This window comes from Acanthochromis polyacanthus, chromosome 22 (genome assembly GCF_021347895.1).
Source record: "Acanthochromis polyacanthus isolate Apoly-LR-REF ecotype Palm Island chromosome 22, KAUST_Apoly_ChrSc, whole genome shotgun sequence".
Classification (NCBI taxonomy): domain Eukaryota; kingdom Metazoa; phylum Chordata; class Actinopteri; family Pomacentridae; genus Acanthochromis; species Acanthochromis polyacanthus.
The window spans coordinates 13,381,940-13,408,874 of record NC_067134.1 but is presented as its reverse complement, the minus strand read 5'-3'; the positions used below and the strand labels follow the sequence as shown (position 1 = coordinate 13,408,874).

Genomic DNA, 26,935 nt, shown 5'->3' with positions numbered 1-26,935 from the left:
CCGCATTGAAATATGTATTTTCAAAGTGTTCCTTTAATTTTTTTGAGCAGTGTACACACACACACACACACACACACACACATATATATATATATATATAATACTCAGTTTGATTTTTCTGTGTTTGCAAATGTTTAATGTAACACCACCATTATCTGCAGGTTCTGCCAAAACCAGGTCAGCTGATTGTCCAGGTACAGACTTTGCCGTCAACTACTGCTGTGCCATCAGACCAGAGTAACCAAGAAGTGTCCAGTGGAGCAGGGGAGTTGAGTGACAGTGTGTCTGTTGGAGAAATGGGGGTCTCAAACTTGCGAAAGAAAAAATCTAGGGTAAGCGTGATGCTGCTATATGTAACAAAATGTTTTTTTTTTTTGTTTCTCTGTGTTCTGAACATGCTAAATCTTCTGTACAGCTTCTTTTTTAACAAGTTCATACACATGTACTGTAATGGACAAAAGTAAACTGAAATGCTATGGTTGTTATGATGGCCAGTACATTTTGTGTTTCAGAGTAAGGTGAAAGTGCGAAGGGCCAGCATATCTGAGCCCAGTGATACTGACTACGAGCCCAGACCCCTGTCCTCCACACAGGGTTTGTTTTTGTTATTGCAATGGGATAATTTACTATTTATTCTTGTTTTATGTTTATGAGGAAATATTTAAAACGGAAATGTTAACATGTGGTGACTCCATCAGGAATTGCCCTTCCCCATCAGGAGGAGATTGAGCGCATGTCCAGTTTCAGGGAGCAGCTGGGGGAAGATTGGCTGAGATACCAACACCATCTGGATGTCGGAGCATCTTCAACTATCACCACCACAATCAGTACAAACCTAACAGACCCTCATTGTCAGACCGTTGTTAGTGGTCTCAACACCATCACCTCATGTCCAGCTACCAATTCTGGGCAGGAGCCATCTCCATCGGCTTCCATGGATGTCTTGGAAATCCTCCCTCCACAGCTTCTCTCCTTGGAACCTAAAGGGGGGGCACCTTGCATGAATGACACAGACTCCACCTTACAGTGGCTCAATCATAGCAATCAGCACAGCGAATCCACCTTGGAAGATGGCATAGTAGATGGCCTAGTGGCCAGCCAGGGAGGAGAAAACTCCCAAGCAAGCCCAGAATCCCAGAGCTCTGCTCGAGTAGCGAGTGGAAACACCAACCAAGAAGAGGAAGATGACCTTGGAGGTAAGGGAGTCACTCCACCAAAATTGATACTTGAATACAAAACATGTTTAATTTGTATTAAGTTGACAATAAACCCTAATGAGGATTAAGCATTGTATAGACAATGAATGAATGAAAGTTGACAATAATGGACTTGAATGTCAGAAGATCGATACACCAGCTAAATATCGGACAATAATTTTTGCACATGCATATCTTTTCTATAAATCTGCTTAAACCACCTACAAAAATTAGCTTTCAACCCTAGATGCTCTAAAAGTCTTGACAGACATACATAATGGTTTTATGTGTAATGTAACTTAACGATTTAAGGAGATAGCTTTTTTTAAATATTTGTAACTTAAAAGATGGTAAACCTAAATTTTGCATATTTTCCATAAAACAGATGTTCCAACTCTTGAGAACTAAATCAGCACAGAAGCTGATTCTGTGATTCTAGTGTCCCTTTTCTGTGTCTACCTTTTTTCTTTCTTTTTAGTGGACCTGTGTCACCCCCTGCTCGTGGGCGTCCTTTCTGACAAAGAGGATGAAAGCAGCAATGGTCAAGGGGGGAGAAAGGGAAGAAGGGAGGTGTTCCTACGAGTCAAACAAGGCCTAGTGCTGGAAGTGGACATGCAGTGTGGCCAGGAGAGATGCCGTCTGGAGCTGGACAGCCTATCCCGGGTGGAGACCACAGAAGCTACATGGACCCGAGGGGTAGGTAGACAAAGAGATGAAAGGATAGGAATTCACTTGTAATGGTCTGGGGTTTAAAAGAAGAGACAAGAGACCAAAACTAAAAAGAGTTTTCCCATTAACTCTCTGAAACACCAAATTTGCAGCCAATCTTGAAAGGCATATTGTATTTAAAACTTTGTCAAAATTACAACATTTGTCAGAAAAACAGGAAAAATTGTTGAATTTTGAAAATTCCGGTGGTCTTTGAACTACTTACATGTGACTTTTGGTTTTATTGGGAAGCACAACCAAATTGAAGCTAAAAATCTGGATATTTTTTCCAAGTCATTTTATTCTACATGTCTCATTTAAATATTTTCCAAAAATTGTTTGCAGTAACCATATTCTCTAAACAAAAAACCCCCAAAAAACTCAAAATTCTGTGTTCCTCGGCACAACTGAGAGTCCAGACTGACTCAGTTGTCATAGCTTGACAAAAATGAAAAGATTTTAGGGCTGACATGCAGACTATGAAGGCAGAGAGGAGACAAATATGGAAACAAATTAGAAATGTTAATTGCGTATAAAGGTTATAAAATGTAAATTGTAAAATACCTGTACTATGGATAGCAACCATTTTTTTTCAACAATAGGCATTAACCTGTTGCTCAGGTTGTATGATAACTTTGCATTCTGCTGACACAGACACAGTATTACTGAAAGATGTAGATGTATATCATAAAATTTTCAATGGTGAGCTCGTTTGATAAGATATGCAGTTTTTAAGGACTTGATAATTTGCTTTATCTTAGGATACAGAAAAACTGTTTCCAGCTGTGGACCTTCAGTTTGACTACATCAACAAGGAGAAAAGGAGGAGATGCTATGTCCTGCTAGATGATGACCCACAACACGCACTGCAGGTTTGTTAATAAGCTCAGAGATGTTTGCATTAATGTACACACACACATTCTTGAGTGTTGTTGGCAGAGGAGTGCTTGGAATTTATCCTTTAAGAGGGTACACATTGGCTCTCAAAGTTTGGACAATTTCAAAAGAGTTTGATATGTGGAGGGAAGATCTTCATGCCCCATGCATGATATGCATAAATGAGAACAACACCCACCCACAAGTCTAGTCATGCTCACATGCTGCTCGAGCCTTAGAATCCTGTTACCTTTTGTTTTTATATGTGACATCAACCCCCAGCAGTATGAGCTGTACTACATTTACAGCTTTGTTTACAATTTTGATCTTCCTTATTGTGCAACATCACATCGTTGACAGATATATTCTTAAAGCAACAGAGAGAGCCACAATGTCACAATTTTCTTCAGGAAACTTGTATTTAAACAGACACACAAAACTGGATGGGTAAGTATATAATCACATAAACACCTTTAACTCCAACTTAAAGCATAGCTGTTCATTACACAAGACATATTGTCATAGGTGGTAGTTGGTTTGCAGAAATGCATTTTTTCATAAATAGCAGCTTTGATGTCCTGTCAACATGTTCTTAAGCTCCATTGATTTTTGGTCTTTATGAAACTCCTACAGTCTTTAGTTTGCAACTATAAACAGAAAATACTGTTTTTCCTACTGGCTAGATAAAGCTTTCAAGGACTAACTTGTATATCTCACGAACAATGGCTGGAAAACTGTTAGCCACCTTTTGTCCATTTACAGACTTTTTACTCAACCACAACAGTTTAATCCCCCTTTGTTACTTGCTAGTTTTTTGAGTTCCTAACAGTATAAACATTTTTTTTAAATGTAAAAATATTTCTGCTTGCTGACTAGGCTCTGACCGAGATACTGTCTCATGTGGCGGAGGAAAACCGATGCAGTGACTCTGAGTTCTGGCCCAGCTGTGTTCAGCTGCAGTGTCTTCGCTGCAGGTCAGAGTTCGCTCTTAAGGGAGAAACTAGTGAGGAGAAAGCTGGAAGAAAACTGAGGAAGAGAGGAGCTATGATGCTACCGGAGGGTGTGAAAGAGCAGGGTGGGGAGGAGCTGACGGAGACAGAGTATGCTGATGACGACAAAGGTGAGAGATTTAAAAGAGATTTCAAGCAGCACTTCACAACTCAAAACAAGAAAAGGCCGGAGCTTTATTTATATAACACGCCGGTGATGTAAAATCAATATTGTCCTACATCTTTGAGTATTGCTTTATGTTTTATCCTTTAAATCCTTGTATATTTGGCAGAGCCAGAGTCAGTAATCAGCAAAAAATTGTGAGATATTAAAGGTGCCCTGAAAACCAAAATAACATTTGTAAATGTTATTATGATTAATGTGCATACAAAAAAAGCAACAATTAGCAAATTCAAGATCATAATTATGCATAGATTGATTGTGGGAATGAGTAACTCACTCAACTGTCACAATTTGTTGCCTACAGTAATGATAGTATCACAATGCAGTGATTCTGTGACATGCGATACATTGAGACAATCATCTACAATACATCACAATATCTAAGAAAGCATCTCTATAAGGACTAAAAACAGGACTTCAATATTTATTCATAGCATTGTGTTGCCAATATGAGTATGTATTTTCATTGTTTAATTTGAGCAGTGTGTCACTTAATTACCTCTGATTTGTTCTCCCTGTAGTTTCCCCCCTTCTTCACCAGGAGTTAATTTGCTTCTGTTGACTTTACCCTCATTCATCTAGTCTACACATTGCTGAATGGTTTCACAAAGCAAAATTTTGACTTCAGATGAACTTGGGTGAAGCATCTCAGGAGTTATCCCTTCTTCTTTTTCTTGCCAAGCTGTTCATTCCACAGAGTGACCACCTCTCTAATCAACAGGAGACACATAATACCTTCCTCCAACATCCAACCAAACCTGACATAAAAACCTGCTCGGGCATGCACAGATGGTTCACAACCTCTGTTTAACATGATTTGGGGATTTGTTGGAACCGTGCTCCTTTGTTAGTGAGCTTAGTCTGCAGCTCTGCTAAGATTTCTGCCAATAAATACCTTTTTTCCATTGGCGCATGTCTGAACTTAGACATTTATTTGTCTGTGGGTTACAGAAACGCATGCCCTGCAGATGTGAAATGTATGTCTTCTATATACTGATTGTCATGATAAACATGATCTTGAGTAGGCACTGACTCAGCTGAAATAATTCTAAAAAATCAGTTCTTATATGTTTGAGCTTCACATTAAACATTTTATTAGACCAGTGTTTTAATTAATAAGATAATCCTTATAAAAAATTAAAAATTCCTGGTTTTAAAGATTGTTTGGGCTGCTTTCTCTTTGTGGACAAGGGGAATAAAAAATCTCTATAAACCAAGACACTCCTTACATTACAACACCTTTATTACAGTGGCATGTTCTGGCTCGGCTTTTATGAAGATATCCACATGTAGCGGCTTGTGCCTCCTTCAGAACCTTACGCTAATACATGTCCCGGAGAGATTTTTTTCCTCTCTCTTTCTCTAGTTTATTATTAAATTTGTTATTAAATTAAGCTTGAAATGCATGTCTCTTTTTAAAGAGTGAAAAGTAACTTAAAAAAAACTTCACAAAGTAGGAAGAACCATCAATATAACTATATGCCTTTTTTTAAAAAAATATGAAGTATTACCATACATTTTGACAGTCACTTACAGTGGCTGAGGGGGAGCGCTTTCCTCCAAAGAGAATAGCTTTTTGCTAACTAACTTCCATAATTTGTGTGTCATTTCCAGGAAAAAATCTAATTTGTCCAGAATGTGGGAGTGACCATGTGGTTCAGGTGACTGGCCATTCAACTCCTTACAGCAGCACACCAATCCATCCTTCATCAAGGCCTGACAGTGAAAATGATCTTCTCGATATAACCCAGAGCACCTGTAGTGCCAATAAGGTCTCTGTTATCAGTTAAATGATTCTGTGCCTGCTTGTTTTCTCTTTGCTCTAACATATTCTCATCAAGTTTTCTCTGTCGTACAAAAGGATGATTACACAGATGCTAGTAATAGCACAAGTCCTATCCTGGAAACTCACACAGCTGTAGATGAACCCACATTTGTCTCTGCTCGAAGAAGCTCCTTCTTCATTGGGGATAGTCCAAGTAAAACCAGCAGCCTCCGCTACAACACAGAGTGCCAAATTAAAGAGAACCCGACAGGGAGCTACCACTACACTGTTACCAGTGACACACAACCTCAAGTCCCACTGCAACCTGCAGGGCAATCTTCTCTCAAAGGTGAGTTTTCTCTTTGTCTTTGTTTGTTTTTTATACTGATGAGCCCAATGCTCATCATGCAATTTATTTGGATCTATCCACTCTAGGCTGTTAAAAGATTTAAGCCCTTTTTACTCTGAAGAAACTAACTTCCATGCTTCCCTTTGAACTAAATTCACACTTGAATGAAGCGTGGCAGCAGGGAAATGCAATTAGGACATAAAAGCAAAAATTTATAACATTTACAAGCATGGCAGACCACAAAAACTGTTTTTCTTTATCAGTCATTTGACAGTTGAGGTACCATAGGTGAATTTGGGATTGTTTTTTGGGATTTTTTTTTCAATCAAATAAGGCCTTTTTGAGCTTTTCAGTTCAAAAGGGCTTTATTGATAACATTTTAAACTTTGTCAAACATCAAAACACTTTTTTTCAGGGACTTGGCCAGTACAAAACAGCAGTAAGATAGACAGTGACTGATCAAAAAGAGTTCTGTGACTGTGTGTGCAGTATGTGTAAGCAGTAACTGTCATGAGTCGTGATGTGTGATGACACTGCAATTACAAAAAGGTTTTCAGACCCCATCTGCCTGACTCAGCAGATTTGACTCCCTGTGATTTCTTCCTCTTCTCTAAAATGAAAACCAATTTTTTTAGGGTGGCCAACTTATGCAATTCAGATAGTGTTTCACATGTGTCCATAACAGAACTTCCAGGGAAAATTACATTAAATGTTACTTAAATCGGGTACAGTGTATGATTTTTATTGCACAGTCCTAAAAAATAGAGTACTCTTTTGAACAGTTGGATTATGTTCATTTTGTCGTATCCTACTTTAGAGAAGCGTTACTTTTTAACTGACAAAGGAAAAGATGATTTTTACCTTGCTAACATGTTTCAACCGCATCTGCGATCTTCCACAGAGCTCTGAGGAAGACCGCAGAGTAACGCTACTCTTTTGAATGTTAATTTCGAGCTAATTTTGTCTATGTGTAAAATGTATCTCCTAAATTCTTCAGATATAGTTATCTTAACTTGACTTTTGCAGAATAAAAAGGCCAGATAAAAAATCAGGGCAATATAGCAGCTGCAGTGAAGAAGCAGAAAGTCCTTATATTTTGGAAGCTGAAACCAACAAACTGACGCCTGAAACAGTTAATATTTTGATTAATGGACAAACTATGTCAGACGTACACTTTCTGCATCCAAATCACACTGTGATGTTGGCAAGACAATTTATTGGAATAAAGCCCAAACAGCAGTAAAATGTAAGTTGTATTTTATTACTCTGAATTCTGATTCTGCAGTTCATATGGTTACTGCAAAGCACATCAGCTTTGGCGTGTGGTATAAACAGTTTACGTCAGCTTTATTGCCCTTCCTAAAGACAGAATTGAAAGTGTGTAGAGATGGGGTATGTTTGGATCTAATGGATCTTATGTGGTGCAGAAATACTTTGAGATGCTCATTGTCTCTGTGACAGCATTTGATTTCTTCAACATCTGTCTGCCATTTTTAGATAAACCGCATGGTAAATGTGCAACAAGACAAATTGGAGTTATTACTGGAAGTGATGGCAGGGGAATGAAAGCCTAAGAGAGGAAGGGCTGAGTCATAATAATAGCTTTCTGTATCTTTTCTCTTTCTTTGTAGTTCATAGCTGCATAGCCAATATCATGTAGTCTGTCGTTTTGATACCACAGCATCACACTGGAGACAACTCATCCTGCAACACACTGAATATAGTATATTTTCTTGATAATATAGAGTACCCATTGTTGTGGAGCAGAGTTTTAATTTTTCTGTTCTTTATGAAGAAGTGCTTTGTCACTGAAGACACGTCAACGTGTGTGTGTGTACAGTCATGGAAAAAATTATTGACCATCCTTGTTTTCTTCGATTTCTTGTTTATTTTAATGCCTGGTACAACTCAAGGTACATTTGTTTGGACAAATACGATAACAATAAAAAATTGCTCATAGGAATTTGATTTAAGAGCTCATATCTAACCATTTTCCATGGTTTTCTCGATAATAACCAAAATCAGTTAAATTCTTACATCAATGACCATTGGTATTGTACTGCCAAAACAGTGCTTTTCTGTTGTCACAGCAGCCCATTCTTGTGGCACAAATTCAAAAAAATTTGCTTTGTTTTTGGTGTTGTGGTTCTCCATTTTGCGTTGGATGATTTTCCACAGATTTTCAATTGAATTTAGATCTGGTGATTGAGCCTGCCAAGGCATGGTTCCAATGTTCTGGTTCTTGATCCAGGCTTTAAATAACCTTGGCGTGTAGCAAGGGGCATTGTCTTTTTGGAAAATCCAGTCATTGGAGGAAAGAGAGTTTTCCAGCTGATGGAAGAAGACTGTTTTCACGAGTAGTCCTGGACATGTCCTGGTTCATTCGCCCTTCACACGATTGCATTTGCCCTGTTCCACCCATACTGAAACAACTCCAGATTGTCACTGATCCACCTCCATGTTTTAGTGTAGGGGCAAGACAGTCTGGTTTGTAGGCTTCTCAAAGCCACTTAACACCAGCTTCAAGAAATCAGTGTCCAACTGTCCTTGCTGAACAAGTCACATTTCTCAACAGTGCCCACTCATTTTTAAGGTCCCTGGAAATCTGATGATGATTCCTGACACAGGAATGGATAAGTGCACGGTCATCTCGTGGCGCAGAAAGACGTTTCCGGCCACGACCAGCTAGCAATTTGGTACTACCATGTTCGGCTTGTTTTTTCTTGGTGCAATGAACAGCTGTCTTCGAGATCTTCAATTTTTCTGCTACCTGTCTCTCACTCATGCCAATTTCCAGCAGTTGGCTGCCTTTGTGGCTGCACGTAATTCTTTGGTTTTTGGCATTATGTGAGAGCTGACAACTTCTGACTTATGCTACAGCTTGAATGTAAGCAGGAATCCACTCTCTGCCTTTGCATGTACAGTGCTGCTTTTGAGATGAAATGGCCTCTTATGTACCCTGGAAAAACAATTAAGCTTATGTTTGTCAAATAGGACATAAAATATTATGTAATCAGCTGCATTTTTTGTTGTGTTCATTGTATTCTTCAATTAATATACCTTTAGTGGCACCTTGTTCATTATATGAACAAGAAGTTGAAGAAAACAAGGGTGATCTAATATTTTTGGTAGTGTCTACAGATACGGACCCGTACCCGTAGCCTGTGGGCTACGGATACGGCACTTTCCATTTGCCAGACAGATACGGACCCGTACGCGAGTCTCGCGAGTCAAGAAGCTGCTAACCACTGCAAACTGTTGAAAGCTAAGCAAAGGTTAAGGTTAGGGTTAGTGTTAGGGTCAGGTTTAGGGTCCGTACCTGTAGTACCGATGCTACGGGTCCGTACCGCTAGAGTCTACCAGGAGTCACGTGACCAGATCTCGCGTATCTGATTGGCAAATGGAAAGTGCCGTATCCGTAGTCCACAGGCTACGGGTACGGGTCCGTACCTCTAACAACAACCAATATTTTTTCCATGACTGTATGTGGGTGCATCCATGCATGTGTGTATGCAGCTTTCATTTTTCGAAGCAAGTTTTGTGAAGGTTCAAAAGCCTTCTTAATCTGATCTCTCTTTGCGCTTTCTTCAATAAGACTCTAGGTTTGTTTTGGCCTCTGCAGCTGTGTGCCCTGTCATATTTGATTAGCTGTAACCATTCATCAGTGATAAAATAACTTCTATTGCTGTTCTATAGTGGATTTATTGCTTTTAAATGCCATTCTGCTTGCGGGCTGTTGGCTAATGCTGCGATCTGCTACAGTAAAATCCAGCTAACGTTTAATAAAAGCCGAGAATCATGCAAATTTTATCCTCCACTTCCAGAAAACCGTGGCTGAATTATTAATGCAAGATATCATGTGAGGGAATAAGTAAAGTAGTCAAAGAATTTGAGCAAATTCACAAAGATTTAGTTTTAAAATTCAAAAACAAAAAGCATGCAATAATGATTTTCGATAATTGCTATTACCCTCTGAAACCCAAAATCTGCCAGTGGATTTGAACGGCATGTTATGTTTGAAGATAAATATGACTGAAATGACACCATTTATCAGTATCACAAACTGAAAAAGGGAGAAACAATCATTTTTTCTTATTTGTGATGATCTGTCATGGAATCACTTTGGACATGCAACTCCATCTGGAAAGTTAACCAAATTGAAGCTTAAAATTGTGTTATTTTATATCTATTTAAAAAATTGACATTTTGTAGTCACCAGATTCTATAAAAACTATACTCTTGCGCTCTTCGATGCAACTTAAAAGTGACGAGTTGCTCAACTGCGACTAGCAGTGACTTGAAACTGTTGACAAGATTCAGGAACTGTTTGGCTGAACTGCAGGCCACAGAGCAGAGTGGAGGCAAGTATGGAATCAAAATAGCGAGACTGAGAGGAAAATAAAACATACTTGGAAATAAATACAGCATGACTCTCAAACAGAACATAGAGGGGCTAGTTGTCAGCATATTGTTTGAAAAAAATGCATTCACCTCAGTGAATGATTTGCAGAGCAGTGTGAAAAATGCCTTTATTTGTAGAGGTTTGTTAGGTTAAAAAATAAATTGTAATATCTAAATCTATGTTTTGTGGAACCTCCATTTTAAACAGTATTATTAACCATACCTGACGTACGTCAGCGGGGTTACTGCATTCGGTGCAGTATCTGGCTGGGTAAGTATGTATGTAGGTGGATATGCATGTATGTGTGTATGTCCGGTCCGATATCTCTGCAAGTGCTGAAGTCAGGATAATCAAACTTGGCACTGAAGATCAGTCTAAGGTCCCCTGCTCAGTTGCGGAGTTACAGGTCAGCAAATCAAGTAGGGAGGGAGATGCGTAGGATGATCAAAATTGATACAGAGTATCATGCATAGGTGTGGTTCTGCCCCCTCGTGGGGGCTCGTCTAGTTAACACTGTGGGTCCTTGCAAAAATATTGTCCATACTGAATCCAGATATTTTCAGTTTTTGTAAAATAAATACTTATTACTATGTTATGCTGCAAAAAAAGACTTCTTTACTTCAAGCCATGGTTCTGCTGTTCCCATAGAGGTGCACAATTTTATATTACAGTGAACAATGTGAGGAACAATGTGACATTGACAATAAAACACGCAAACTACTTGAGGTTCAGTCGTATAAAAGTCATTTTTGGTTTGGTTATTATGTTAGAGTAACAACTTTAATGTTGATTAGCTCTTGGTGTGTATGTAGATGATTTGGACTTTTTGTCTGAGGACTGCGAGACTGTTGACCATCGACTGAAGCTTTTCCTGGATGTAGAGGTCTTCGAAAAGGAAGAGGAGCTTCATTTTTTCTTCAAGGTTAGTAGGACAAGACACATATGTATTGCAGCCCTTAAAACTTACATTGAAATATGTCTTTCTCTGTAACATCATCTATTCATTACATATTGAATTAATGTCAAACTTCATCATCTACAGTAAGAAATAGACTGGAAAAAATATGTTTTCAGGGTCTTTAAATCTTTACTGGAGCTAATAAACCAAAAAGATTATATCCAAACCCTGTCTTGGAACAAAAGCTTGCCAGTTATGGCAGCCTGTGACACATTGCTCAAATTAAGCAGTGCAGAGTTTTTGTGTTGGCGTTACTGTTTATTTTGTGATTGCGGTTTTAAAATGTCCTTCCCCTTATCTCTCTGATGGCCTCAAAATTCCAGCTTAATGGGCGGTGACAACTTTACAGCCTATTTGACTTCATCTACAGTTTCACCACCAAGATGAACACTGTCAGTAAATCTCCCAGAAGTCCATACAAGCCTCTTGTTCTTCTGTAGTTCCTTTGACTAGTTTGTTGTCACTGAACATTCTCTGAGACCTCTTTAATATACAATCTGTCATGGGAGCTCTTTAAGTCAGCAGGCTACTGCTTTTCTCTGTGAAACACCTGGATGAAGAGTAAAGAGTGGAATAGCACCGAGCTAACCACAACTGAAAACAGAAGGTCCCTCTCCATTCGTCTTGATTGTGTTTACTTTCTCAGTGACGGGGGCTGCCCGATTTGTTGTGTTACATTATTTTCGACGAATTTCAAGTCATCTGAGTATGGTTGTCATTATTGTAGTTTATTGTTTGAATGCATTGCTCTATGATGCCTGTTTGTAATGCTGGACATGACAGTATTCACGTGTCAAGTAATTTCTGCTGTTTTCTCACCATATTTCCACGATATATGCTCCTCTTCTCTGAACCTGCAGATGTCAGCTGTCAAATTTGGGGAGCCTGGGGAAGTTCCCTCGTTGTTGGTTGTGTCAGACCAGAGAATCTATTTCCTGGAAATTACATCAGGTGTACAGTAAGTGCAGCAAATTTTTCAGGATTGCAGAAAATATTTTGTCAGTATGGTACTCTGTTGTCTTTTACCCTTAATCTGTGTAGTTTCTTGCCATCTATTGCTCCAATCACATTTTTGCTCACTGTGGACCAATTGTTTGAGTGCAATTCAATATAACGTTGTGCACTTCTAGGAAAACAATGTAGCCATGGCTAGAATTAGAGATGAATAAAAGAAAATGTCTGTTGTGCTCTCCAGCTTCCTCCCACAGTCCAAAAACGCGATCACATTAATTGATAACTCTAAATTGTTTGTAGGTGGGAATGAGAGTGTGATTGATTGTCTGTATATGTAACCCTGCGATTGACTGGTGACCTATCCAGGAAGCCCCCTGCCTTCGCCCCAAGTCAGCTGGGATAGGCTCTGTGTCTGTAAATCTTTCAGACAGGAGGTGACAAGATGAGAGTGCTTGAAGTGGCCAACTATTTTCCTGCTGACTGAAACACAGTTTGTGATGCTTCTCTGGCTCAGCATAGCTGAATTTCCCTTTGGGGATGAATAAAGTGATTCTATTCTTTTCTATTCTAGCCTCATTTACAGTGAGCTGTCAAATGTGTGCCATGTAGCCTAAGCTTGTAAGCCCACAGTCCTCCATAGCCTTGGTCATATTGCATGCATTATCCCTGAGCGCAACATGCACTTTGTCTTTTGTTATATTCCACTTTTCGAGCATAGTTTCAAAATCTTGACCTATCATTGTTGCTGTGTGTGATCCAGAGCACTCCTGTGCATGCAGCAAGGCTTTTTGCATGTAAAAATCTTTATCCAACCACTGAGCTGTTAAGCTAAGCATACTGACCGGACTCACGTCAGATGTCCATATATCCGTGGTGAAACTTATGTTTAGTCCGTTCTTGTCAATCATATTATGAATGTGTGTGGCGACCAAATCATACAAGGTAAGCAGGGACACATCTGAGAAGAAGCGGCATCTTGGGATGATGTAACGTGGCTCCAAATGCGCAATTAGCACATTTTAGGGATCCAGCGCCCTCTGCAATTGTGGCCCCAGGAGCTGGAGAAGGAGGCTCTCAAGGGTCTTCATGAGTACAATTCAATTCAATTCAATTTTATTTATATAGCGTCAATTACAGTCAAATCGTCTCAAGACGCTTTACAGAACCCATATGCCTGACCCCCAGAGCAAGCCCAAAGGCGACAGTGGCAAGGAAAAACACCCTTTTAACAGGGAAGAAACCTCGAGCAGAACCCGGCTCTATATAGGGGGGACCCATCTGCCTGCTGGCCGGGCGGGTTGAGAAGGACAGAAGAGGGCAAGGGGGAGGGATGGGAGAAGAGGGAGGGGTGGGAAAGCAAGGAAAACACAACACACATTTGGATACATGCATGACAGGATATGTGACACAGACAAAGTATAAACTAACATTGAAAACTGACTCATAATTTACGGCTCTGACATTAAACATACTCCATATATAGCTAGCAGTAAAATTCAAACAGTATGTAAGTTAGCATAACAGTATAGTGAAGGCAATGCAGAGTTGACTGGTGGTGAGTACAGACATGAGGACCACGGATGTGTATCCTTAACCCCAGACAGCCTCTCGACCTTAGGCACCGGCACAATGCTGAATGTCTTCCATTGGCTCGGCACCCTCCCCAACTGGAGACTCCAGTTGAAGATTGTGTGCAGAGACACTGGGAGGTCCGCAGCACACATCGTCAGAAACCTCGGTGGTATTCCATCAGGACTTCCTGACTTGCCATGATGCACTCTTCTCAGCTCCGTCCTCACCCCATCCACAGTGAAGAAATCTGTGTGGGGAACCCCAGCAGCAGAAGTGGAACAGCTGCTGAGTAGAGCAGAGCATGAGGCAGCAGCAGAGGTGGAACTGATGTTGGGTGGATCAGGCCAGGAAGAAACAGTAGCAGAGGTGAAATAGCTGCTGGTTGGAGCAGAGCAGGTCACAGCAGCAGCAGAGATGGAACATTGCACCATTCTGCGCTCTGACCCTAATAATTCCTTAAATTTCCATAGGTTCACCTTTTGGTGATCTGACCCTAATTAAAGCTGCAAGCGTCACTGGTTGGGTCCTCCCATCTTTGCTGGTCAGCAAATCAAGGCATGTCCACCAGGTGGCGCTGCAACTGAGTGTCTTTCGGCCTATGGATATGATAAGGGCTGGAGTCTGATCACATATGTAAAGTTTGTTATGTAAAGAGGCAAATTGGAGCATGTACGGGCCAGTTATACAGCATTTCCTGTGTCAAGGCATAATGCCATTTCGTGCCCTCACACTTTTACGGAGCATTTTGATAATTTTTGATCACCAATGATTGGTGTACTTACTGGCCAAATTTGAGCTCTGTTGGGGTCATCCTGTTTGAGTTTGAAGCTTTTGAAAATGTGCAAAAATTGCACCTGACAGATTCTGACAGAGCTGTCAATCCAGTCACCTGCTAAAAGACACGTCAACACGTTGGGCGACGCTTTTGAGGAAGACTTCAGACGCAGTCGAAACATGTAAAGGTTAAGACATCCTTAATAATCCTTAATTGTTGGATAAAAGGAAAACGCTAATCTAGATATTGAGACAACCCGTCGAGTAAAACTGATGGAGTGATTCAAAAGAGGGCACCACACAGCCGTTAACAGGAATGACTTTTTCTGTTGGTGAAAAAGTCAGCACCCTCTGTTTCGGATGTGAATAATGTTGCATAATATGCCCAGGTTTCTGGGTCACATCTTGAAAACACATTGACCTCAAAGTGTCTGTGGAATCTTTTCTCCCTCTGCTTGCTTTAGTTTCTTTCATCTTTTTCTCTCCTCCATCACATAAATGAAAATGTTCTCAACCATCCAAGCTGGATCGACTTCCCTCAGACATGAGCATTAGAAAATTTAATTGAAGTTACTTTGATGTAGAGCATATTAGCTGAGTTTTCTTGCTTTTTGCACAGTGCAAGAACCCAGACTATTATTACAAATTTAACCTTTTCACTTTAACATTGAGGCAGTGTTTTAGGTTATTGCCATGAGTAAAGTGTGACTTGAAATTTTTAGGTGTTGTTCTCACAGTGATGCCTCCAGGTATCAGAGATCAAGTAAACAATTTAACCCATCTTACTGGAACAGTACATTTTCTGCACATTTTGATACGTCACGTTGTTTCCTCCCAGCAGAGTCCAGCTTACTGACTGGCTTCAGAAGAAGGACAGCTACCCAATCATGGAACTCAGCTACCTGGAGGTGGGGCTGGGCTCTCAGAGCATCCACATGGAGTATGGAGACAGCGGTGTGGCCTACACCCTACTTGTGAGAGACAGTGTACGCTGCAAGCGCTTCTTTGCCTTGTTGACAGGTAAAAAGAGGAAAATTGTTTCTGTTTCATGGATGCAAGTTTTATTTTGTAAATATAGTCAGAGACAAAAATTCTAACTCGGTTCTTTTATTACCCACTGGTTACACTGGTTTCAGCACTTTGCCCTGAGCCCCATGGGCTAATTTTAGAAAATTGTAGAGTTGAATCCCTGAGGCAGGTACTGGAACAACATGTTCCTCTGAAAGGCTTTCTGCCACAGATTCAGAGACCCAACCTACTCCCCTCACAAACTAATACTACGTATACCATATGTGAGCTACATGACGCAAATTTCTGCACCGTCCTGCTCAGTATTGGGTTCACACAGACTGAGCACATCCTGCCCAGACCAAATTGTCTGCAAGGAAGGACCAGAGGCTGAGAGGAAAACCTTTTATTAAATGGAGGCTCCTTTTCGGGTTTGGAATGTCTGGAAATATATGGAAAATGAATTTGACAATTGCCAGCCCATAAATATTTGGAGAAAACAGGCAAACATCTTGGCATGTGTGGAAAAATATCACAGCCCAGTTCAAGTGAATAGAACAAAGGCAAACAAAATGTTGAAATCAAATTTTGTGCTGATTTAAAGAGTAGTTACACATTTCTGACAACTTAACTTTTAGCTACTGTGTGACTATCTCTGTCCTGTGAGCTTTAACTTCTCACAGTCAAGTGAAACTGAAAGAACTGTTGCTGTGGTGTTTCATACATGATCTTCTATTCTTTCATAGGTTTTTAAAAGAAATTAAAAATTTTCAACGCTTTATAATCTTTAAAAGCATAAAACATTATTTTATATATACAGACAACTGTGACATAATCCAAAGTAAAAAAAAAAGGGAGGGGGGGACATTACATTTCAAACCAACTGCATTGACCTAAAATGCTTCACACAGCAAGCAAAGATCATGTAAAGTACAACATAAACATAAAAGCCATTGGCTGATGCAGACTGTGAAAACGGACAGCAGGCATGCATGCTGTTTTGTTTAAACTGCAATAGACAAAATTATGTCATGTGTTTCCTTGTGGACACCAGGGCTGGACCGGAATATCCGAATATTCTGTCGTGACGATGGTATCCGAATATTAATCTTGAGATCCGAATATTCGCTTATAATACAGCTGACAGTTGACTGTGGAATATTTAGGAGCGAGGAAATGTCACGACTGGATTTGTTGCACAGGTGGCATCCTATCACAGTTCCATGCTGGAATTCACTGAGCTCCTGAGAGCGACCCATTCTTTCACAAATGTTTGTAAAAGCAGTCTGCATGCCTGGGTGCTTGATTTTATACACCTATGACCATGAAAGTGATTGGAACACCTGATTCTGATTTTCCGGATGGGTGAGCGAATACTTTTGGCAATATAGTGTATCTTCCAGCATATGAAATCACACCACATGGACATGTTAACAATGTAAAAAAAATAAATAGGATTTTTATTATCGAGGTTCCAAAAGAAATCATTCTCAGTTTATTCCCAAGACTGTTGCAGAGATTCTACAAAATCTAACTGAAATCACCAAGAGGTATTGACTTCAACAATTTCTGGTCTTTTTCGCATTGTTCTAAGAGGAAGCGGCTGACTCTTAACACTTTTTTAATAGGCCACCTGTTTGTTTTCTCAAGGGAATGTCAGTTCTCAAAAGTCAACTTTTAGACCCTCCAGAAAAACGCGATTATGTGATCACATGAATTCCCGCATTAATCACCAAAATGCCGCTGATTATGCGGGGGTCAATTATTTCCCAAAAGGCCGCATAATCCCCGCAAAACAGCGCGTAATTTCCGCAAGAATCTCACATTTCCACGAAAAAAAAGAGAAATATGAGGGTCCCGCTTGATTTCACAATTTCCGCATAAAATGAGAAAACTATAACCAATATAAATGGAATTGTGAGTTTTTATGTGACGTCCGACCTGACGTCATCAGTTCGCGCATTCACACACACACTAGAAGCACGAGCTGATGCGGAGCGCGGCGCCAGTGTTGCCAACTTAGGGACTTTCTCGCTAAATCTAGCGACTTTCCAAAGCGTCCTAGCGACTTTTTTTGTCAAAAGCGACTAGCCACAAATCTAGCGACTTTTTCTGCCGTTTTGGAGACTGACAGGAAAACTCGGATCATTCAGCAGTTACTGTCCTCAACAAGCAGCAGGTGCTGCTGCGAGCTTCTCCCCCTCCCAAAGCACAGGCTGTCAGTCCAGTAACCCCGCAGCAGTCCCAGTGTCTGATTAGAGGACACATCCCTCCGCGTCCAGACGGCAGGTGAATCGCGCATATTTTTGCATATTTCACAACTATTCGCATACTTTGCAACTTTCCGCAATTTCCCCGCATAAAATGGCATAAAAACCCCGCATATTCATTCGCATAATCAAGGATTTTAGCCAGCATAATCAAGGATTTTAGCCCGCATAATCAAGGATTTTTGTCCGCGTTTTTCTGGAGGGTCTAAACTTTTGAGGTGACCTTATAGCTGAGTGGATAGGGTGTATACCATATACCTTCAAGAAGTGAGTCTCTGGTTCAATTCCAAGCCAACCTGAACCTTCCATGTATGTCATTCTCCTCTTTGCCTCTCCCCACATTCCCTGTGTCTCTCTTCTGCAACTGTCCAATGAAGGTGAGAATGCTATAAAATGCCTTTGGCAAAAGTCAGACATGAAATCTCTGAAGTATTAATCATTTATATGACTGTTTATGATCAAAGTCATATTTTATGTTTTGATTAACGACCATCATGTATCGTTTTAGACACATTTCTGTTTTTATCCAAAACCTATTTTTCCTTTCTTTCTCTTCCTCTTTCTGTAAGTTTCTGTCTCTTCAATGAGACCTCTTTCTTTCTGTCTAAATCCAGAAACACATAATTTACTGTCTTGTATTCTTTGTGGCCGAAAATGATTCCAGATTTCGTTTAGCACAACCACAGAGTGTCTCCAAAACAAAACGTACAAAGTGAAAAACACGAATAATGTTCTCTGTAACATTCCAGGTGCATCTTTAAAAGATGAACGAAACCTCTTTCATCTCATATGCTTGATGTGCTAGATAGCTGCACATCAAGTATATGATGTTTGGATTTTTTTGTGTCCTGCAGTCAAAGATATCTCCGTTACTGTTTTGCCAAGCTCTCTGTTCCTAATACCAAATTAGCCCAAACACAGCTGTTGTAATATACTGTCAGCAGTAGAAGAAAAGCTTCAAGCATAGGAAACCCCGTCTATCTTCCAAACTGGCCCCTATTATGTGGACAAAATTTAAAACCACAACTGGAACTATGATGGACTTGTTGGCTTGAAGAGACAAAAAGGATGTGGTTATAAGAGGGACAGTTTCCTGCAGTTTGGAGCTTCTTTCTCCAACCAAGTCTGACACAACTTCATTGAATTATGAAAGATAACACAGGCGTCTGGGATCTTGTTCACCAGTTGTTTTCTCTCACTTAAAGGAATTTATTCGTTTTCATTGTTTTACTCAAACTGTGCTGCTGGAGATTTAGTAAGAGTGATCACAGTAGCAAATGTATAGTTGTTTGCTATTGTTAACAAAAAGAGTAGTTACTTTGGAAAATTGAATTTAAACATCCAATCCTTTCTTGTGTCTTGGCTGTCTGACATATCAAACAGAGGTATGGTATTTGATTTCATGTGGAAATTATCAGGGGTACACTGATATTGGTGTTGGAAGCAATCAGAAAATCTGGGACTGAAACAAAAGGAAGCAACAATATTAACATAAAACAGAGCACAGAGTCAATTTGCCACTGTCTTGGTTTTAAATGCACTCACGCAGGATTTTTGTATGCTGTCGAGTCGGTGAGAGGATGTGTAACATCAACTGTCAAACATGGAGGAGGAAGCGTGATGGTCTGGGACTGTTTTGCTGGATCTGGGGTTAGTGACTTGTACAGAATCAGAGGTACTCTGAACCAAAACGACTACCACTTCATTCTGCGGCGCCATGCAGTACCCTCTGGTATATGCCTAGTTGGTCAGGGGTTCATTCTACAGCAAGATAATGACCCAAAACATTAGTCCAAGCTATGCCAGAACTACCTTAGTAAATAAGAACAAGATGGTAAGCTTGAAAACATGGAGTGGGCAGCCCAGTCTCCAGACTTAAACCCTGTAGAGCTGGTTTGGGATGAACTGAACAGCAGAGTGAAAGCAAATCAACCTACAAGTGCCACACATTTATGGGAACTTCTGCAACAGAGGTGGGAAGAACTTTCTGGAGAACATCTGATTTCCATTGTGGAAAGAATGCCACAACTGTGTTTAGCTGTTGTATCTGCCAAAGGTGGCTACGTTGTTGAGGCAAAAGTTTTGAATACATTTTGGTGTCTAAAGTGATTTTTTAAATTTCATTTCTTTATTTGTTCTATGCTTTCATTTTAGAGTACAATGAGACATTAACATTCATAATTTCCAATACAAAACTGGAGAAATTGGGATGTTCTAAAACTTTTGACCAGCAGTGTTTATATTGGCGATTCTACAATTCTACAATTTCATTTACCAGACGCTTTTATCCGAAGAGTAGATACAGCACAATCAAGGATCTGCTCAGGAGAAAACAACCTGGGTAAGTGCCATGAAACAAGTAGAACCATGGTGTCAACATGCAGTGCAGACGTAATAGGATTTATTTTTATTTATTTTTTACACTCTGTGAAGTGTTAATGTGATCCGTGAAGAGCTGTTTTTTTTGTCTTACCCTAAATACTGAGAAATACTCTAGAGATCGGACAGAGTTTTGCAACTTGTTCCACCACTGGGGAACCACAGAAGAGAAGAGTCTAGCTATCTAGTTAATCAGATCAAATATACGGATACCAAAATTAATATCCGGATACCGCTGTAGCGAACAAATATTTGGATATTCGGTTATTTGGGTCCAGCCCTAGTCTTCACAGATGTTCCTCTGCAAATGGGAAACAAACAAAGGGGATAGTAAATTGGGCACATGCTACCTAACCTAATATGCTAGCCAACAAGAAGAGGAAGGTTCTGCTGATGTTTTTATTGAAAAATATATGTTAAAGGCAATGTACATTTGCTTGTATACCACAATTCATACACAAGGATCTTACAGTTAGCACACCAGACTTTATTGTCTCTACCCGTACCGGTTCGCAGGCCGAGGTCACTCCTCCCGTAACCCCCCTGAGCACATGAAAACAACAAACACACAAACGAACTCAGAACGCAGAACTGAACTAACTAAATGCAACCAGTAATTAAAGAACGTCTGGAACAAACAAACAACCCCGTAAAACAATTCCCAAAGAACACATAATTCCTCCCATGATGCCTAGCGGCCCCCCTACCCGGAACACAGTCACAGCGGCCTCCACGGCCACTACAATACTAAAAAATTCAAAGTAATCCAGAAACCAGGATCCTTTCCGGATTGCCACCAAAATTAAATCAGCTCTTCCTCTTACCATAGTCTACATCCCCTCAAAATTCCGTCTGAATCTGCCCAGCCATTTTTGAGTTATCTTGCTAACAGACAGACAGATGGACACACAAACGCCGGGTGTCACATAACCTTCTTGGCGGAGGTAATGAGCCTATTAAAGTGAACACATCTTTGGCCAGGTTACTCACCTGTAGACTCATGTCTTCACTTGGTGTGCAACTCATTTATGACTCTGGAAAAATGTGATACTGATGAGAATTTCTTCTCCTCACATGTTCCTCTTCACAAGAGTATTAATTAATAAGGCCAAGCTGTTTGCCATCGTCTTATTTCCCTAGACTTTTACCGCAGTATTGTTCCTTTTCTTCTCTTCTCCTCAGTGTCCCCCAACACCTGTTTGTAGTCCTATCTATTCAGACTGAACTATGAAGTCACACTGAAGATATCCTCTCTGCCCTGTTTTGTCAATGCACTCACTGACACACCACAATTCATTACTGGAAGCATGACCCAGCGGATTGTGTTCCCAACACTTTCTCACCCATTGAATCAATGGCGCTGAAATATTACACTTGCAACCAGATACCTTTTGCTTTTATATTAGTTACATAAATCTGGGATTGAATTTGGCTTTTGTGCATAGACCTCTTTCCAAGAATCTTTGGGTGCAACTTACTTGGCCCATCTTTGCTATATCTTTTAAAGTTTATAAGTAGATTTTGTTTTCAATGTAATTCAGTCAGACAGTTTTGACTTCATTGATTCCCCCTGTATATGTGCCTCCCTGATAAATGCACACAACCCTAAAGTCTTTACCTTCATCCCAAATGTCTCATGAAAGTGTGCAGAGAGATGTTTGACATCTCCTGTTTGAACAGTTGCACAGAGCTGGTCAGTTTCCCATGTGTTTTAATGAGCTAAAGGCTGTAAACTACAGTGCTTCTCAAGTAGGATGTGTAATTTTCACAAGGAATCTTGGTAATTTGCATTTAATATTCTAATTTGCATTAATAATCTAATGCAATTTAAATTCACAGTTAAACTTTAATGGTCTTAATCCTTTCCCCTTCCTTACATGTTTTGGCTTTGGAGACAGTTTTGAATATTGGTAGATAGATATTGCCTAAAATGCTTCATTGAGGATTCAAAACTGAGAAAATACAAAGCAAGCACAATTGACTTTTTTTTTTTTTTGTCCTGTCCAGCAACAGAGCAGGCAGAATGGGGATCTGGCTGCTGCATTGATAATGTTCAATAATTAATTTAGTTTGAGTACTTGTTGATTAGATAAATATACATAAATTTGCCGGCACAATTGACTTTTCTTTGAACAATCCAAGGTGGCAGCCAAGTTAGTTCTGCGTTTAACATGTCAGTACCTGAGATCTGAGTTTTTTGTGTTTTATATGAAAGATTTATTTGAGTATGAACAGGACTTACAGGAAGTAATTTTTAAAAAATGAAAATTCCGTCATTGTTTCTTAAATGACATGTTTTAAGGTTTCAATTACTATGAATAAAATATTTTTCTTCCATCACTCTTGGTTTTATTGGACTGTTAAAAAGTTCCTGTTTTTTTGTGTCACCCTGTACTTAAAATGCATTTTACAATAGGACTTTTACTTGTGGGCTACACAGTAGTGTGGAGGTTAGCACTTTCGCCTTGCAGCAAAAAGATCCCCGGATCTTTCTGCATGGAGTTTGCATGTTCTCCCTGTGCATGCGTGGGTTTTCTCTAGGCAATCCAGCTTCCTCCCACAGTCCAAAAACATGCTGAGGTTAATTGGTTATTCTAAATTGCCCGTAGGTGTGAATGTGAGTGGGATTGTTTGTCTGTATATGTTGCCCTGCAACAGACTGGCGACCTGTCCAGGGTGTCCCCTGCCTTCACCCGAGTCGGCTGGGATGAGGTCCAGCACCCCCCGCGACCCTAGTGAGGATAAATTGGTGTATAGAGAATGGATGGATAAATGGACTTTTACTTCTGATAGAATATTTTTAGATTGCTGCATCTGTGCTTTTACTTAAGTAAAGAATATGTATTATATACAACCACCATTGCATTATACAAAGCCTGCACAAACAGTCGGTACTTCTTTGAGAACCTGCTAATAATCAACTAATTGTTTCATAGTTAACTGAAGAAGCATTTTTAAGAGGCAGAAATACCTAAATACCTTCAACAGTCTAAATCAAGTCCAGTTGCATTTGGCTTAGCGCCTAGGAGGAAAAAATGTGGACTGAATGGCACAACCTCAACTGATTTTAGTTCTTTTTTTTGTTTTTATTTCTTCAGGAATTGTACGTGAGATGGCTCACAAATCAGATAGCAGGCTGAAGTCCATCTCTACGACAAGACTCACTCCTCAGCACCATCTCTGGTATGCTTCACACAGACTGTGTACGCTGACTCTGCTGAGGGAGAACAACAGTGAGAAAGCAGCAGACATCTTTGATTTTATTTGTGTTGATGCTGAAAGATGTGGTCTGAATAGTGTTGTTCACATTAGTATGCGGTTGGGTGGTGTAGGGTAAAGCAAGTTATGACGATAGAAGTTCTAACACTGCACATTTCTGACACATCTTTACTTGATTGCAATCAGCATTTTTTTGGACTTCATTTTGTGAAATGGCCCCACTAAATTAGCTGGTAAACCACATCTTAATTTGTAGCATGTGTTGCCTTGGAAATGCATGTCGCCTTGTGTAGCACTACCAGTAGTTTTTCAGCACCCTTTGTATGTTTTGCTCTCCGACACAGAAGGTAGTGCCTTCTATTAGGTTCTCATGAAAAGGAATGTGGTACAAAGTACAAGAATTTTCCATAAACCTGCAAAATATGCCAAAAAAAGCATGCTGAGTAATGACATATTTTAGTCAGAATCAGTTTGGACAATCTAACAAAGATGTTTTATCCAACAAGCAGGAATTTAAAAAAAAAAACACCAATTATTCAATTCACTCTGAATTGAATAGGCAAGGTTTTTTGTACAGCATGGATTGCAATATCCAGGTACAAACACATAATGCCTCAAATCTCTTAATGTGTCATTTATACTCAGAGAACAGATTCCACAACTCAGTAATGCACAAAAATGTAAACAAATCAAAGCAGCCACACATAACCACATTCCCAGAGCACACTTCCAGCATTTGCACAATAAAATTCCCGTTAGCCACTAATATGTCAATTAGCCCCCTATGCTTCACAGTTCCTGCGGAATTTACCCCGTGATGTTGAAGCATGTCTTTCTGAAATAGCAGCACCTGCCAGCCAACAAGCACCCAAAACTCGGTTATCTTATCTGGGCTTTTAACCAAGCATCAGTTTAGATCTGATATTTTGCTCTGTCTTTGTGTTTCTGTGTAGTATTCTCACATCTGATTTGTTTTGATCTGCTAAGTGTGATAGGAGATTTTTGCATTCTTTGTGTATATATGTATGATATGCTAACATTTAATTTGTTTTTATCTATGAGGCCTCTAGTGTGTGAAGACATCCAGGCTGATATGGAGGATGGACAGCTGCAGTTCTTCTACATTTTGGCTTTTATCCTGCAAGGTGACATATCCACGTGTTTGGGAACTCTATATTCAGTCCAGTCTTTGCTTTTGCTTTCTTTGCCAATTGATGAATCAGCTTTCTTTCTCTTTCTTCTTTCTGAGTCTCATTTTCAACATGTTCACTTGTTTCAAGAAAGGAGATTTCAAGACACAAAATGTCGTTCAGAAAAAAAGCTGCAATGCTTGATGTCGTTAAAGCTAATTACGTTGAAATTATGTCACCATCTCTATATATCACTTTAGGCAGAGGCCTCTACTATCGAGCAATATGTGGATCTGCTTCAGAGCAGGTTATGTTCAAGATTATTATCTTTTACATGCCTATTGGCAGGTAAAAGTAATGCCTACTGACTGAACAGTTCACTTAGAAAATGATGGTCGCTATTCCTAAATTATGCCAGGAAGGTCCCTTTGTGGGAGTTTAAGAGTGATTCTATAATTAGGGGTACATTTCAAGTCCATAGGGTGTAGACACACTGGGCTTCTGGGCCGATTCTGGTCAGTCCACCTGGGTAACTGCCGTTAGCAATGGAGCTAACTAACGTCTAATCGCTGTACTAAAGGCTGACAGCCCCGCAATGGAGCACTGAGACCTCCCGTTCAGAGCCAGAAATACGTGGAGACACTCACCCACCGGCAGTTGGAGATCCGGGCTCGGTTCTGTGTGTGTTCGGCGGAGCTGCAGTCCATGGGCACAGCAGAACAGCAGCATCAAAGGGGCTCCAGCAGACTGTGTCACTTCCTCTCTTGTATACAGTGGCATCCCACGTGGGGGGTGAGTTCTTGCTGTCGCAGACAGCCAATCATAGGGAGGTTGTGCCGAGCACTGGTATCCGCCCACAAAGGGTCAAAAGTCTTCTCCCCGCGCGCATAGATCAGAGCTCCACGCACGCAGGAGGACAGTTTCATGAGACACTGGACGCACGGAGCTGGGTCTGCACACGCAGAGACATTGCTACGCGTGCACAGAGTGTTTTTTGCGCCTGTGGAGACTTTTTTCCGCTCATGCGGGGTACGTGTTTCGCGCGCGAGAGAGAGTGTTACGTGCGCGCGCGACTTTTGACCCAATTATGACGCCATAAAAATGAGACAAATGTTCTGTTCTTACTCAGCAAAGGGATTAGTACCTATGTGCTTTTGCTGCTGGTGCTGGATGCCTTCTTGTCTATACTATAACAGATGCTTTTAAAGCCAAGGTGACTGCAGGCTACACACAGCTGTGCATATACATGGAATTTCAAGTGCCGGCATTGTAACGTGTCTCAATCTGCCTTTTTTCCCACTTGTTGCTCCGAAGATGGAGCTTCCTGACATGAAGCCAAAACTTGTAGATGAAAGGTGCTTTGTAAAACTTTTAACATCAGTGACTTCTGGCTGTAGTACTATATCAAAAACGGTGAGCCTAACGATTTAGGTTGTAAATACTTTAAGTCACAAGTGAAAATTCACCGACTAAAAGGTTTAAACTATTTTGAATACAGTGAATCTACTCATGTTTTTATATTCTTCCTTTAGAGGACATTTGGACGCCGCTGACAGTTCTGGTGACTCGAGAGACCCTCTACCTGCTTCAAGAGGATCACCAGTGGAGGAAAACCAGGAACCGTGCAGCAGTAGCGTCACTGTTTTAGAAACTCTGCCAATCAGCTGTGTAAGCTCAATTCTCCTGTGGCCCTCTGAAGAGTGCAGGATAGACATTAAGCTTTACAATGAGGTTAGTAGCATTTCCTTAGAGGGCTGAAACTAGAAAGGAGAATTTTTTGGTGTTACTCACTCTACTTGCTTCTTCTACTGGAGACAAAACCCCAGCTGCCACTCAGAGTTGCATTCTTCCACTTCAGCAAAAATTATCCAGGGTCACTGCACCTATTCGATTCCATACTGGTCTCCTTTTTCATATCACCCTTGCTTCTGTCAACTCATAAATACATTGCAGAACAGAGAACCACTGACTGCAAAAGAAATACCTTCATTGGAGGTGGAACACAGCAGTTAAATTCACTGTTGCTCAGTTATATATGTTATCGGATCAACTCACACAGGTGGTTTGTAGGAGCATGGATGGGCACATATTTGTTTTTTCTTTGTATAAAACTGCCATGCAAATGTAGGGAAAACATAAACTAGTGGCTCATTTATTATCCTGTCGATTATCGCATTACAAACTGTTTAAAAGTAAATGCAG

General features: G+C 40.3%; 1 protein-coding gene across 1 annotated transcript in view; it reads left to right on the top strand.

Moving 5' to 3' along the window:
• stk11ip (serine/threonine kinase 11 interacting protein) overlaps window positions 1-26,935 on the top strand; it is a 42,248-nt gene that overhangs the window by 12,986 nt on the left and 2,327 nt on the right. The window contains 15 exon segments of the mRNA XM_051941905.1: window positions 162-332; window positions 513-594; window positions 699-1,196; window positions 1,675-1,892; window positions 2,666-2,776; window positions 3,657-3,900; window positions 5,568-5,725; window positions 5,815-6,067; window positions 11,282-11,391; window positions 12,288-12,385; window positions 15,566-15,747; window positions 23,483-23,567; window positions 24,666-24,748; window positions 26,266-26,355; window positions 26,358-26,464. Of these exon segments, the coding sequence (XP_051797865.1) occupies window positions 162-332; window positions 513-594; window positions 699-1,196; window positions 1,675-1,892; window positions 2,666-2,776; window positions 3,657-3,900; window positions 5,568-5,725; window positions 5,815-6,067; window positions 11,282-11,391; window positions 12,288-12,385; window positions 15,566-15,747; window positions 23,483-23,567; window positions 24,666-24,748; window positions 26,266-26,355; window positions 26,358-26,464 (2,490 nt within the window).